At 45.7% G+C, this 12,143-nt stretch overlaps 1 protein-coding gene across 4 annotated transcripts in view; it reads right to left on the bottom strand.

The window, feature by feature from the left end:
- The window catches only part of LOC110485100 (trinucleotide repeat-containing gene 6C protein), a 70,684-nt gene that overhangs the window by 7,682 nt on the left and 50,859 nt on the right, over positions 1–12,143 (bottom strand). For 2 of the 4 annotated variants that reach the window (XM_036940490.2, XM_036940491.2), the window contains exons 14-20: positions 11,529–11,760; positions 11,170–11,334; positions 2,670–2,867; positions 2,287–2,436; positions 1,855–1,971; positions 935–1,156; positions 12–225 (exon numbers count right to left, since the gene is read on the bottom strand). In XM_036940490.2, coding sequence (XP_036796385.2) covers positions 12–225; positions 935–1,156; positions 1,855–1,971; positions 2,287–2,436; positions 2,670–2,867; positions 11,170–11,334; positions 11,529–11,760 — 1,298 coding nt within the window. The remainder of the gene's footprint in view (positions 1–11; positions 226–934; positions 1,157–1,854; positions 1,972–2,286; positions 2,437–2,669; positions 2,868–11,169; positions 11,335–11,528; positions 11,761–12,143) is intronic. The other 2 variants (XM_036940492.2, XM_036940493.2) reach the window with 1 other exon arrangement.

Below are 12,143 nucleotides of genomic sequence, written 5' to 3'. Positions count from 1 at the left end.
GGGAGTCTTACATGTGCAGGGACTTCTGGGCCTTGGCAGCCTCCTCCTTGGAGCTGTATCGCACCACAGCGTTTCCCTGGGTCAGGAAGAGGTGGAATGTGATGAGGGGGCCGTGCTGCATGCACAGCGTCCGCAGGGTGGAGCCGTCTATCTGGGGGGTGAGGTTCCTCAGTACCAGCCAGCTACTGGCCCTGTTGGAGCTGTCTGTGCTCCAGGTTGTGCCCTCTGAGAGAAACAGAGAGGGGAACATGATCAGTCAATATTCAGGTCCTCACAAAATATAAATCAATCATTTTTGGTCAATAACTTGTCTTCTATTAATGACAACATATTTGTATGTATGTACATAAGTTGTCCTCGTCTATGCATGTTCTTTTTTTTTTTTAAAACAACATTTGCATCGTCTCATGTAAGCACTTTTACACTTGTACTACTACCACCTCAGTGTGACCTTAGGACTCATGCCAAAATAAGGTCACACACAGTTTAGGTTCTCTTTGAAGCCATGACAACAGTCCTTTAAGTCTTCTCTTGTAAGCCGCAAGACTTCAGTATGACAAGGGCCTCTAACCACAGCGGGGTGTGTAATTGCTCCACCTTACTACAGCGAGTGACAAGGAGAGGAGCTCAAAACAAAACACGGGGGAGAATCACACTCTACAACAACCACACCTAGGAACATTACACACTTATGTGGTGTCATACGCTATGCTTCTTTAGGCAAATGTGTCAAAAACATTATGTTAGGGTAGGATGTTGACACAGCACAAAGTAAGGTCAGCTCAAATCCACAGTCAATGGTTTTCAATCGATCTCAAAACGACTGATTTTCCTCTACTAGGTATATTACCAGGTTTAAGTCTTTCCAGTCTTGTTACAGAGGAACTCCCCCGGTCTATATTTCAGGCTGAGGAGTTGTACGGTGGCATCTCACCTGAGGTGTACGAGCTGCTCCAGCCTTGGGCCAGGCCCAGGGAGTTTCCCCCCCAGGTGGATGAGGGCTTGGCTGGGTTGGTGAGGCCGGGAGGTGGCCTTGAAGGGGCTGTGTTGTTACGGGGCCCCTGGGGGACCTTCCACAGCTCGTGGGATAGAGAGGCCTGGGAGGGGTGGGAGATGGGCCCCGGGGACCAGGTGGACTTCATGTCAGATAGCTTACCTGAGAGAGAGAGAGAGAGAGAGAGAGAGAGAGAGAGAGAGAGAGAGAGAGAGAGAGAGAGAGAAGAGGGGAACCTATGAGATCCTGTTGTAGAGATGGAGACCCTTTATGAAGCCTATGTTCTATGACAGATTCTTCGAAATCTAACTTTGGGGAGATGCAAAGTTTTAAAAAGATGCCCCCTATTTACAGTTGTTCAACAAGAAACCTCAATCTTGACTTCATGGGTTTATGTGAGTCATAATGGAGAACGCATTGAGGACTACAGGAAACATGAATGGAAAAAGAGAATGCAGATCACTCAGACATTTAAAGGGGGACATTTTTCAAGTATTCATAGCAATTCTCAGTGGGTTGCTTAACGGCAACAAAAATGTCACGTCAACACATACTTATGAATAGGGGTCTAGGGCCACAACATTCAAAGCATTTCTTGATTCAAACACTCAAACTTTTCATTCCATGAGGAATACAATGCAATCACATCATGGAGCACTTGATACACCGGCACTGGGTAGTTGGTAGTAGGATTAAATTAGGCAAAAGGAAGGATCTATCTAGCGTAACACTCAACAAACGCAGACCACACACAAACAATAGGATAAAGGTGTGTTGCTATGGTGGTAATTAGGGGGGGGGGGGGGTCAAGCTTGAGGACCATGGGTCAGCATGTCCACATAGGGGGCTGTGGTCTGTACCTGCACTCTCCTCATCCGGGGAGGACAGACTGAAAGAGCTAGTGTAGCAGCCACTGACTGGCCAGTCCGTGGAGGGGGGCAGAGCACCGTTCTGAGGCGGTGAAGGAGTGGAGGAGCCTAGCCGTGGTGGCCCATTGTTATGGACAGAGGGGGTGGTGGGGAAAGAAACATGTACAACTTGATTTAAAGAACGTGTATAAATACAACAGGGCCTGTGCTACTGGATGACACGGTCACAACAAGTGAGGTAGTACTGTAACCCCTTCAGTGCCATGGAAAGGAATAGGATATAAGCTTAAAGTTGTCAATATAGTAACACAAGTCAACACCTGTTTGAGAATCAGCAGAGACCTGCCCTGTTAATGAGCATATACAGTCTGTATCTTAAAGCCAACTAACTACAGACCCTGTCTCTCTGATTGACCCCCTCACCTCCGCTGCGGTCCCGGAGCAGGTAGCGGTTGACGTCCTGGATGTTGGTGTTGATGGTGGGGCCGCTGGGAACGCTTCCTGGGGTCATGTTGGGGTCGTTCTCGGGGTCAATGTTCTGCAGGCCCTTCCAGGGCACGCCTGGACAGAACTCTGAGGAGACAACATGGAGGACAAATGGTTATTTATCCTTTAAACTCAACTGATGTTGTGGGGAACAATTTAAATCAGATTTTTTCATTTTCTAAATCTTTCTTTTCTCTCTAAAATCAAAACAGTTTAGAAGAGTTTAAATCTCTTTTCTTTGTCCTCTATCAGTAACGTGTGTCAGGATCACGTGTGAAATAACGTTTGATCTGATTGAAATGTCGGTCTTCTCTACCAACCTGGGGGCCAGTTGATATTCGTTCCATTGGTGATCTGATCCTTGGGGCTCTTTCCTGGTCCCTGGCCCCAGCTGTCAGGGGGAACCAGGGGGGAGGTGGGAGACTCAGACCCACCCATCATACTGTATGGGCTGTAGGAGTCATCCATGTGGGGGGGCTTTCCGGGGGGGCCCAGGTTAGAAGCAGCAGATATGGCACCTAGGACAAGTCAAAGGAACTCATTAATTCAGTCGACAGACATTTAAAATGCATACAGTACCAGTCAAAAGTTTGGACACATCAACAGGTGTGCCTTATTAATTTGCGCTCTTAATGCGTTTCAGCCAATCAGTTGTGTTGTGACAAAGTAGGGGTGGTATACAGAAGGAAGACCCAGAGTTACCTCTGCTGCAAAGGATAAGTTCATTAGTTACCAGCCTCAGAAATTACAGTCCACCAAGGCACTACATCGCACTGCGATGTAGTGCTAGCTGTGCCACTAGAGATCCTGGTTCGAGTCCAGGCTCTGTCGCAGACGGCCACGTCTGGGAGACCCATGGGGCGGCACACAATTGGCCCAGCATCATCTAGGTTAGGGGAGGGTCTGGCTGGCCGGGAAGTCCTTGTCCTATAACAACTCATGTGGCGGGCCAGAGCATGCACGCTGACACGGTCGCCAGGTGTACGTTTTTTCCCCCGACACATTGGTGCGGCTGGCCTCCGGGTTAAGCGGGCATTGTGTCAAGAAGCAGTGCGGCATGGCCGGGTCGTGTTTCGGAGGACGCACAGCTCTCGACCTTCGCCTCTCCCGAGTCCGTACGGGAGTTGCAGCGATAGGACAAGACTAAGCTACCAATTGGATACCAAGAAATAGGGGAGGAATAGGGACAAAAAAAAAAAGTACATTAAAATTGTAGCCCAAATAAATGCGTCAAAGTTCAAGTAACAGACATCAACTGTTCAGAGGAGACTGTGAATCAGGCCTTCATGGTCGAAGTGCTGCAAAGAAACCACTACTAAAGGAAATCAATCAGAAGAAGACTTGCTTGGATGAAGAAACACGAGCAATGGACATTAGACTGGTGGAAATGTGTCCTTTGGTCTGTTGATTCCAAATTTGAGATTTTTGGTTCCAACCACTGTCTTTGTGAGTCGCAGATTAGCTGAACGGATGATCTCCGCAAGTGTGGTTCTCACCGTGAAGCATGGAGGTGGTGGTGTGATGGTGCTTTGCTGGCGACACTGAATTATTTAGAATTCAATCACACTTAACCAGCATGGCTACCACCGTATTCTGCGGCGATACACCATCCCACCTGGTTTGCCCTTAGTGGGGCTATCACTTGTTTTTCAACAGGACAAATCAAAATCAAACTTTGTCACATGCGCCAAATACAACAATTATGTCAAGAAAGAGTTAAGATTTTTATCCCCCCAAAAAGTAACAGAACAGCTATATACAGGGTGTACTGGTACTGAGTCAATGTGCAGGGGTACAGGTTTGTCGAGGTAGTTTGTACATGTAGGTAAGGGTGAATTGACTAATAATAATAATAATAATAAACACAAGCAACAGTGTACTAAACAAATGGGGGGGGGGGGGGGTCAATGTAAATAGTCTGATGGCCATTGATTAATTGTTCAGTAGTCCTATAGCTTGGGGGTAGAAGCTGTTAAGGAGCCTTTTGGACCTAGACTTGGCGCTCCAGTAACGATTGCAGAGAAAACAGTCTGACTAGGGTGGCAGGAATCTGACAATTGTTGGGGCTTTCCTCTGACATTGTCTAGTATATTGGTCCTGGATTAGAGGTTGACCGATTAATTAGGCCGATTTTCAAGTTTTCATAACAATCGGTAATCAGCATTTTTGGACACCGATCATGGCCGATTACATTGCACTCCACAAAGAGACTGCGTGGCAGGCTGACTACCTGTTATGTGAGTGCAGCAAGGAGCCAAGTTAAGGTGCAAGCTAGCAATAAACGTATCTTATAAAAAACAATCACTCTTAACATAATCACTAGATAAACTAGTAATATCTTCAACCATGTGTAGTTATCTAGCTTGTCCTCCGTTGCATATAAATCGATGCGGTGTCTGTTAATTTATCTTTGAATCACTTCATGCCTACTTCGCCAAACGGGTGATTTAACAAGCGCATTCGTGAAAAAAAGCACTGTCGTTGCACCAATGTGTACCTAACCAAACATCAACGCCTTTCTTAAAATCAATACACAAGTATATTTTTTAAACCTGCATATTTAGTTAATATTGCCTGCTAACATTCATTTATTTTAACTAGGGAAATTATCACTTCTCTTGAGTTCTGTGCAACAGAGTCAGGGTATATGCAGCTGTTTGAGCCGCCTGGCTCGTTGCAAACTGTAGACCATTTCTTCCTAACAAAGACAGACAACTTCGCCAAACGGGGGATGATTTAACAAAAGCGCATTTGCGAAAAAAGCACAATCGTTGCACGAATGTACCGAATCATAAACAATGCTTTTCTTAAAATCAATACACAGAAGTATATACACTGCTCAAAAAAATAAAGGGAACACTTAAACAATGTAACTCCAAGTCAATCACACTTCTGTCCACTTAGGAAGCAACACTGATTGACAATGAATTTCACATGCTGTTGTGCAAATGGAATAGACAACAGGTGGAAATTATAGGCAATTAGCAAGACACACCCAATAAAGGAGTGGTTCTGCAGACCACTTCTCAGTTCCTATGCTTCCTGGCTGATGTTTTGGTCACTTTTAAATGCTGGCGGTGCTTTCACTCTAGTGGTAGCATGAGACGGAGTCTACAACCCACACAAGTGGCTCAGGTAGTGCAGCTCATCCAGGATGGCACATCAATGCCAACTGTGGCAAGAAGGTTTGCTGTGTCTGTCAGCGTAGTGTCCAGAGCATGGCGGCGCTACCAGGAGACAGGCCAGTACATCAGGAGACGTGGAGGAGGCCGTAGGAGGGCAACAACCCAGCAGCAGGACCGCTACCTCCACATTTGTGCGAGGAGCAGCAGGAGGAGCACTGCCAGAGCCCTGCTAAATGACCTCCAGCAGGCCACAAATGTGCATGTGTCTGCTCAAACGGTCAGAAACAGACTCCATGAGGGTGGTATGAGGGCCCGACATCCACAGGTGGGGGTTGTGCTTACAGCCCAACACCGTGCAGGACGTTTGGCATTTGCCAGAGAACACCAAGATTGGCAAATTCGCCACTGGCGCCCTTGTGCTCTTCACAGATGAAAGCAAGTTCACACTGAGCACATGTGACAGACGTGACAGTCTGGAGACACCGTGGAGAACGTTCTGCTGCCTGCAACATCCTCCAGCATGACCGGTTTGGCGGTGGGTCAGTCATGGTGTGGGGTGGCATTTCTTTGGGGGGCCGCACAGCCCTCTATGTGCTCGCCAGAGGTAGCCTGACTGCCATTAGGTACCGAGATGAGATCCTCAGACCCCTTGTGAGACCATATGCTGGTGCGGTTGGCCCTGGGTTCCTCCTAATGCAAGACAATGCTAGACCTCATGTGGCTGGAGTGTGTCAGCAGTTCCTGCAAGAGGAAGGCATTGATGCTATGGACTGGCCCGCCCGTTCCCCAGACCTGAATCCAATTGAGCACATCTGGGACATCATGTCTCGCTCTATCCACCAACGTCAGGTTGCTCCACAGACTGTCCAGGAGTTGGCGGATGCTTTAGTCCAGGTCTGGGAGGAGATCCCTCAGGAGACCATCCACTACCTCATCAGGAGCATGCCGAGGCGTTGTAGGGAGGTAATACAGGCACGTGGAGGCCACACACACTACTGAGCCTCATTTTGACTTGTTTTAAGGACATTACATCAAAGTTGGATCAGCCTGTAGTGTGGTTTTCCATTTTAATTTTGAGTGTGACTCCAAATCCAGACCTCCATGGGTTGATAAATTTGATTTCCATTGATCATTTGTGTGATTTTGTTGTCAGCACATTCAACTATGTAAAGAAAAAAGTATTTAATAGGAATATTTAATTCATTCATTCAGATCTAGGATGTGTTATTTTAGTGTTCCCTTTATTTTTTTGAACAGTGTATATTTTTAAACCTGCATATTTAGTTGAAAGAAATTCATGTTAGCAGGCAAATTGTGTCACTTCTCTTGCGTTCATTGCACGCAGAGTCAGGGTATATGCAACAGTTTGGGCCGCCTGGCTCGTTGCAAACTAATTTGCCAGAATTTTACATAATTATGACATAACATTGAAGGTTGTGCAATGTAACAGGAATATTTAGACTTATGGATGCCACCTGAAAGAAAAAACGTTTTCGAAATGATAGTTTTCAGATTTGACCATAATGACCCACGGCTCGTATTTCTGTGTGTTATTATATTATAATTAAGTCTATGATTTGATAGCGCAGTGAGCGGTGACTGAGCGATGGTAGGCAGCAGCAGGCTCGTAAGCATTAATTCAAACAGCACTTTCCTGCATTTGTCAGCAGCTCTTTGCAATGCTTCAAGCATTGCGCTGTTAATGACTTCAAGTACATCAACTCCCGAGATTAGGCTGGCAATACTAAAGTACCTATTAGAACATCCAATAGTCAAAGGTATATGAAATACAAATGGTATAGAGAGACAGTCCTGTAATAACTACAACCTAAAACTTCTTTCTTGGGAATATTGAAGACTCACGTTAAAAGGAACCACCAGCGTTCTCATGTTCTGAGCAAGGAACTTAAACGTTAGCTTTTTTACATGGCACATATGGCACTTTTACTTTCTTCTCCAACACTTTGTTTTTGCATGATTTAAACTAAATGATTCATTATTTATTTGAAGCGAAATGGATTTTATTGATGTATTATATTAAGTTAAAATAAAAGTGTTCATTCAGTATTGTTGTAGTTGTCATTACAAATAAATACATTTAAAAATATATACAAATAAATACATTTAAAAATATATAAAAATAATAATAATTCAGCATCAGCTTTTTTTGGTCCTCCAATAAATCGATATCGGTGTTGAAAAATCATAATCGGTCGACCTCTATCCTGGATGGCAGGAAGCTTGGCCCCAGTTATGTACTGCGCCATACACACTATCCTCTGTAACGCCTTATGGTCAGATGCCGAGCAGTTGCCATACCAGGCAGTGACGCAACCGGTCAGAATGCGCTCGATGGTGCAGCTGTAAAACTAAGGATCTGGGGACCCATGCCAAATCTTGAGGGGGAAAATGTGTCCATCAGGAAGTCCAGGATCCAGTTGCAGAGGGATGGGTTTAGTCCCAGGGTCCTTAGCTTAGTGATGAGCTTTGTGGGCACCATGGTGTTGAACGCTGAGCTGTAGTCAATTAACAGCACTCTCACATAGGTGTTCCTTTAGTCCAGGTGGGAAAGGGCAGTGTGGAGTGCAATTGAGATTGCGTCATCTGTGGATCTGTTGGGGCGGTATGTAAATTGGAGTGGGTCTAGGGTATCCGGGAGGATGCTGTTGATGTGAGCCATGACCAGCCTTTCAAAGCACTTCATGGCTAACGACGTGAGTGCTACGGGGCGGTAATTATTTAGGCAGGTTACCTTCACTTCCATGGGCACAGGGACTATGGTGGTCTGCTTGAAACATGTAGGTATTACAGACTGTCAGGGAGAGGTTGAAAATGGCAGTGAACTTGCCAGTTGGTCCACGCATGTTTTGAGTACGCGTCCTGGTAATCCGTCTGGCTCCGCGTTTTTTGTGAAAATGACCTGTTTAAAGGTCTTGCTCACATCAGCTACCGAGAGTGTTATCACACAGTCGTCCAGAACAGCTGGTGCTCTCATGCATACTTCAGTGTTACTTCCCTCGAAGCGAGCATAAGTAGGCATTTAGCTCATCTGTTGCCTGTAATTCATGGCTTCTGGTTGGGATGTACGTACGGTCGGTCAACTGTGGGGACGACGTCGTCAATGCACTTACTGATAAAGCCGATGACTGAGGTGGTGTACTCCTCAATGCCATTGGATGAATCCCGGAACGATTCCAGTCTGTGCTAGCAAAGCAGTCCTATAGCGTAGCATCAGCGTCATCTGACCACTTCCGTATTGAGCGAGTCACTGGTACTTCCTGCTTTAGTTTTTGTTTATAAACCGAAGGATATAATTATGGTCAGATTTGCCAAATGGGAGGGCGGGGTAGAGCTTTGTATCCACCTCTGTGTGTGGAGTAAAGGTGGTTGAGTTTTTCCCACTCTGGTTGCACGTGACATTTAAGTTTGCCTGCATTAATGTCCCCGGCCACAAGGAGCGCCGCTTCTGGATGAGCATTTTCTTGTTTGCTTATTGCCTTATACAGTTGGTTGAGAGCGGTCTTAGTGCCAGCATCGGTTTGTGGTGGTAAATAGACGGCTAGGAATAATATAGATGAGAACTCTTGGTAGATAGTGTTGGTAGTCTGGAGTAAACTTTGAACATTGTTATAGGAACATTATTTACACAAGAGACATGAGGTATGCCATAATAAAGCTTAGGAGGGGCTACAGGGAAAACAATCACATGTGACAGTACCAATAAGGGGAGAAACCGTTGAAGGCTCATATCACTTAGTTCCCTGCTTAGCAGGAAGGATGCAATGTTTAGAGATAAGGATGAGACTCCACCCAAAGTGGGGTATGAATACCACCACGGGGGAAGCCATGTCTTTTTTCTGAATACAGCTGTGTCGACCCTTTGGGAAGAATTAAACTTGGTTAAGCTTCTCTAGTGTCCGTGAGTTATTTACTCTGAAAAGTAAGAACCTAACAACAGTGTTGTCTACAGCTTATCATAAAGTACTCTACCTTAGGCGAGCAATACCCTGAGACTTAAATATTAGACATCGCGCAACAGCTGTTATTGACAAAGGCACACCCACCCACCCCTCGTCTTACCAGAGGTAGCTTCTTGTCCTACCGGTGCATGCAAAATCCCGCCAGCTCTATATTATCCATGTCGTCGTTCAGCCACGACTCAATGAAACATTAGTTTTTACTGTCCCGTTGGTAGGATAATGTTGATCGTAGGTCATCGATTTTATTTTCCAATGATTGCACGTTGGCCAATAGAACAGGATGGCAGTGGGGGTTTCCTCACTCGCTTATGAATTCTCAGAAGGCTGCCGGAACGCCTCCCCCTTTTCTCAGGCTTTTCTTCGTGCAAATGACAGGGATTTGGGCCTGCTGCCGAGAAAGCAGTATATCCTTTGCATCGGACATGTTAAAGAATACAGCTTCTTACAGTTCGATGTGAGTAATAGCTGTTATGATGTCCAGAAGTTATTTTCCGGTCATAAGAGATGATAGCAGCAACATTATGTAAAAAATAGGTAAGTTAAATGAAAAAAAAAAAACAGATCAAAATAGCACAGTTGGTTAGGAGCACGTAAAACCATCACCCCTGCGTCATTCTACCTACTACAATGACAACACACCTCCAGGCTGTGTAAGGGCCATTTGACCAAGGAGGAGAATGATGCAGTGCTGCATCAGATGACCTGACCTCAACTCAATTGAGATGGTTTGGGATGAGTTGGACCGCAGAGTGAAAGAAAAGCAGCCAACAACTGCTCAGCATATGTGGGAACTCCTTCAAGACTGTTGCAAAAGCATTCCAGGTGAAGCTGGTTGAGAGAATGCCAAGCGTGTGCAAAGTCGTCATCAAGGCAAAGGGTGGGTACTCTCAACAATCTCAAATATATTGATTTGTAACACTTTGTTGCTACATGATTCCATGTAGAAAATAGTAAAAATTAAGAAAAACCCTTGAATGAGTAGGTGTTTCCATACTTTTGACTGGTAATGTATATAGATGTCTCAATCATAAAGGCTTAAAAACATGGCAAAGTAAGAGTGGTTGTCAGTGTTGCTCTTAGTGGAGTAGGGAGGGCAAAACACTGAACACTGGGTCGCAAGGATACATCCAGATGAATATCAACGTGAGACATCACTTGAGAAATAGAAATGGATTTTAAAAGTCATTTTAAATGTCAGACACTAAAGAGAAACCATTGATTTCATACAGAATACTTCCAGTTGAGATTTCCCACACCGTTTCATCACTGAGATATGTGGAAACATACAAAAGCCTTTGAGTAATAACAACCCCTGTTTACTGGTACAAGTTGATTACTATAAGGGCAGAACAGCAGCTTGATGCTCACGCTACAGTGGGAGAGGTTAGGGGAGGTGGTGTTTGTGGCTCACACGTTCAATTTCCAGTGTTAACGTGTCTGTTGTGAATGCAAAACCGTATGAAAGAAACCCAGAGAATGTCTGTTGGCTGGTGAGAGAGTTGGTGTGAAATACGTTAATGTTATTCAGAGCAAGTCAAATAAGTCACTATGTTGGGGAAGAAAATCGACTAAGTGAGACCCAATTTTTCTACCGAGATGACTAATAGATTGATTTCTTGTTTGACAGCGTGTATTTGTTTATTTATTTGCCCCCCCCCCCCCGAGGGAACAACAGAATTTAAATGAGACTTCAAAGTTCCTAATGTTCCTCCTACCGTGCTTATTGAGGTTGGGCTCCATGTGGGAGGAGTTTCCAGAGAGGCTGTCCATGGAGTTGGAGTGGGTCCACTGGGACAGACGGGACTGGGGCTGGGGAGGCTCCTTCATGGACAGCCCCCCCACCTCCATGCAGTTTACATTCATGTTTGGATTGAGTCCAGCTAAGAGAGAGAAAACATCTAACATTGAATACACAGCTCAACACAAACCAGATCGATAAAAGACAATGCAGGGACTTATACTGACGTATTTAAGGCTTACTAGATATACAAACAGCTTGTTTGTGAGAGATGTAGAGAGAGCGTAGGGGCTGAAGGAGTGCGTGTGTGAATGACAGTGTGAGTGCTGGACTCACAGAGGGGGTAGGGGCTGTAGGAGTTGGGAGAAGACTGCGGCTCTTTGGTGTGCAGGTCGGAGAGGCCCGGTGCCTGGGGGTGGCCTGGGAACGAGTCCAGGGCTGATTTGCCTTGGCCGGGGTGCAGGCCGGAGTGGGAGCCGGGGGGCTGCTGCTTCATCAGCAGGGCCTGGTACAGCTGACGCTGGTGCTGTTGGATCTGCTGCTGCATGTTATTGATTGTACGTGCAACCTGGGGGGGGGTTGAGAAAGAAACAGAACAGGAGAAAGAGGGGGACAAAGGAGAGAGAAAGAGTGAGGGCATAAGGTTACAATGACCAAGACCAACAGACCGTGGCATGACTCCTACAAATCAGCACCTCATCAACAGTCACTTATCTTAACTCTCCACTTTATTCTCTCCAAATGGACGTTAGCTTTGAGGGCCGAGGCGCATTGACTTTTGTCAGGGGATGCTATACACGAGGACATATTGTTCTGTCTCACGATTCCCGAGCATGAAAGAGCACAGGTGATGTTCCGTGTGGCTATATTGATGAAAAACTGATTCCACTCTAGTTATGAATGAGTCTCCCTCTACCAGATGGACGCATTGTATGATACACCCACTGAGGT

Source organism: Oncorhynchus mykiss, chromosome 13, assembly GCF_057628025.1.
Source record: "Oncorhynchus mykiss isolate SJ-2025 chromosome 13, ASM5762802v1, whole genome shotgun sequence".
NCBI classification, from domain to species: domain Eukaryota; kingdom Metazoa; phylum Chordata; class Actinopteri; order Salmoniformes; family Salmonidae; genus Oncorhynchus; species Oncorhynchus mykiss.
This window is presented reverse-complemented; position numbering and strand designations above follow the sequence as displayed.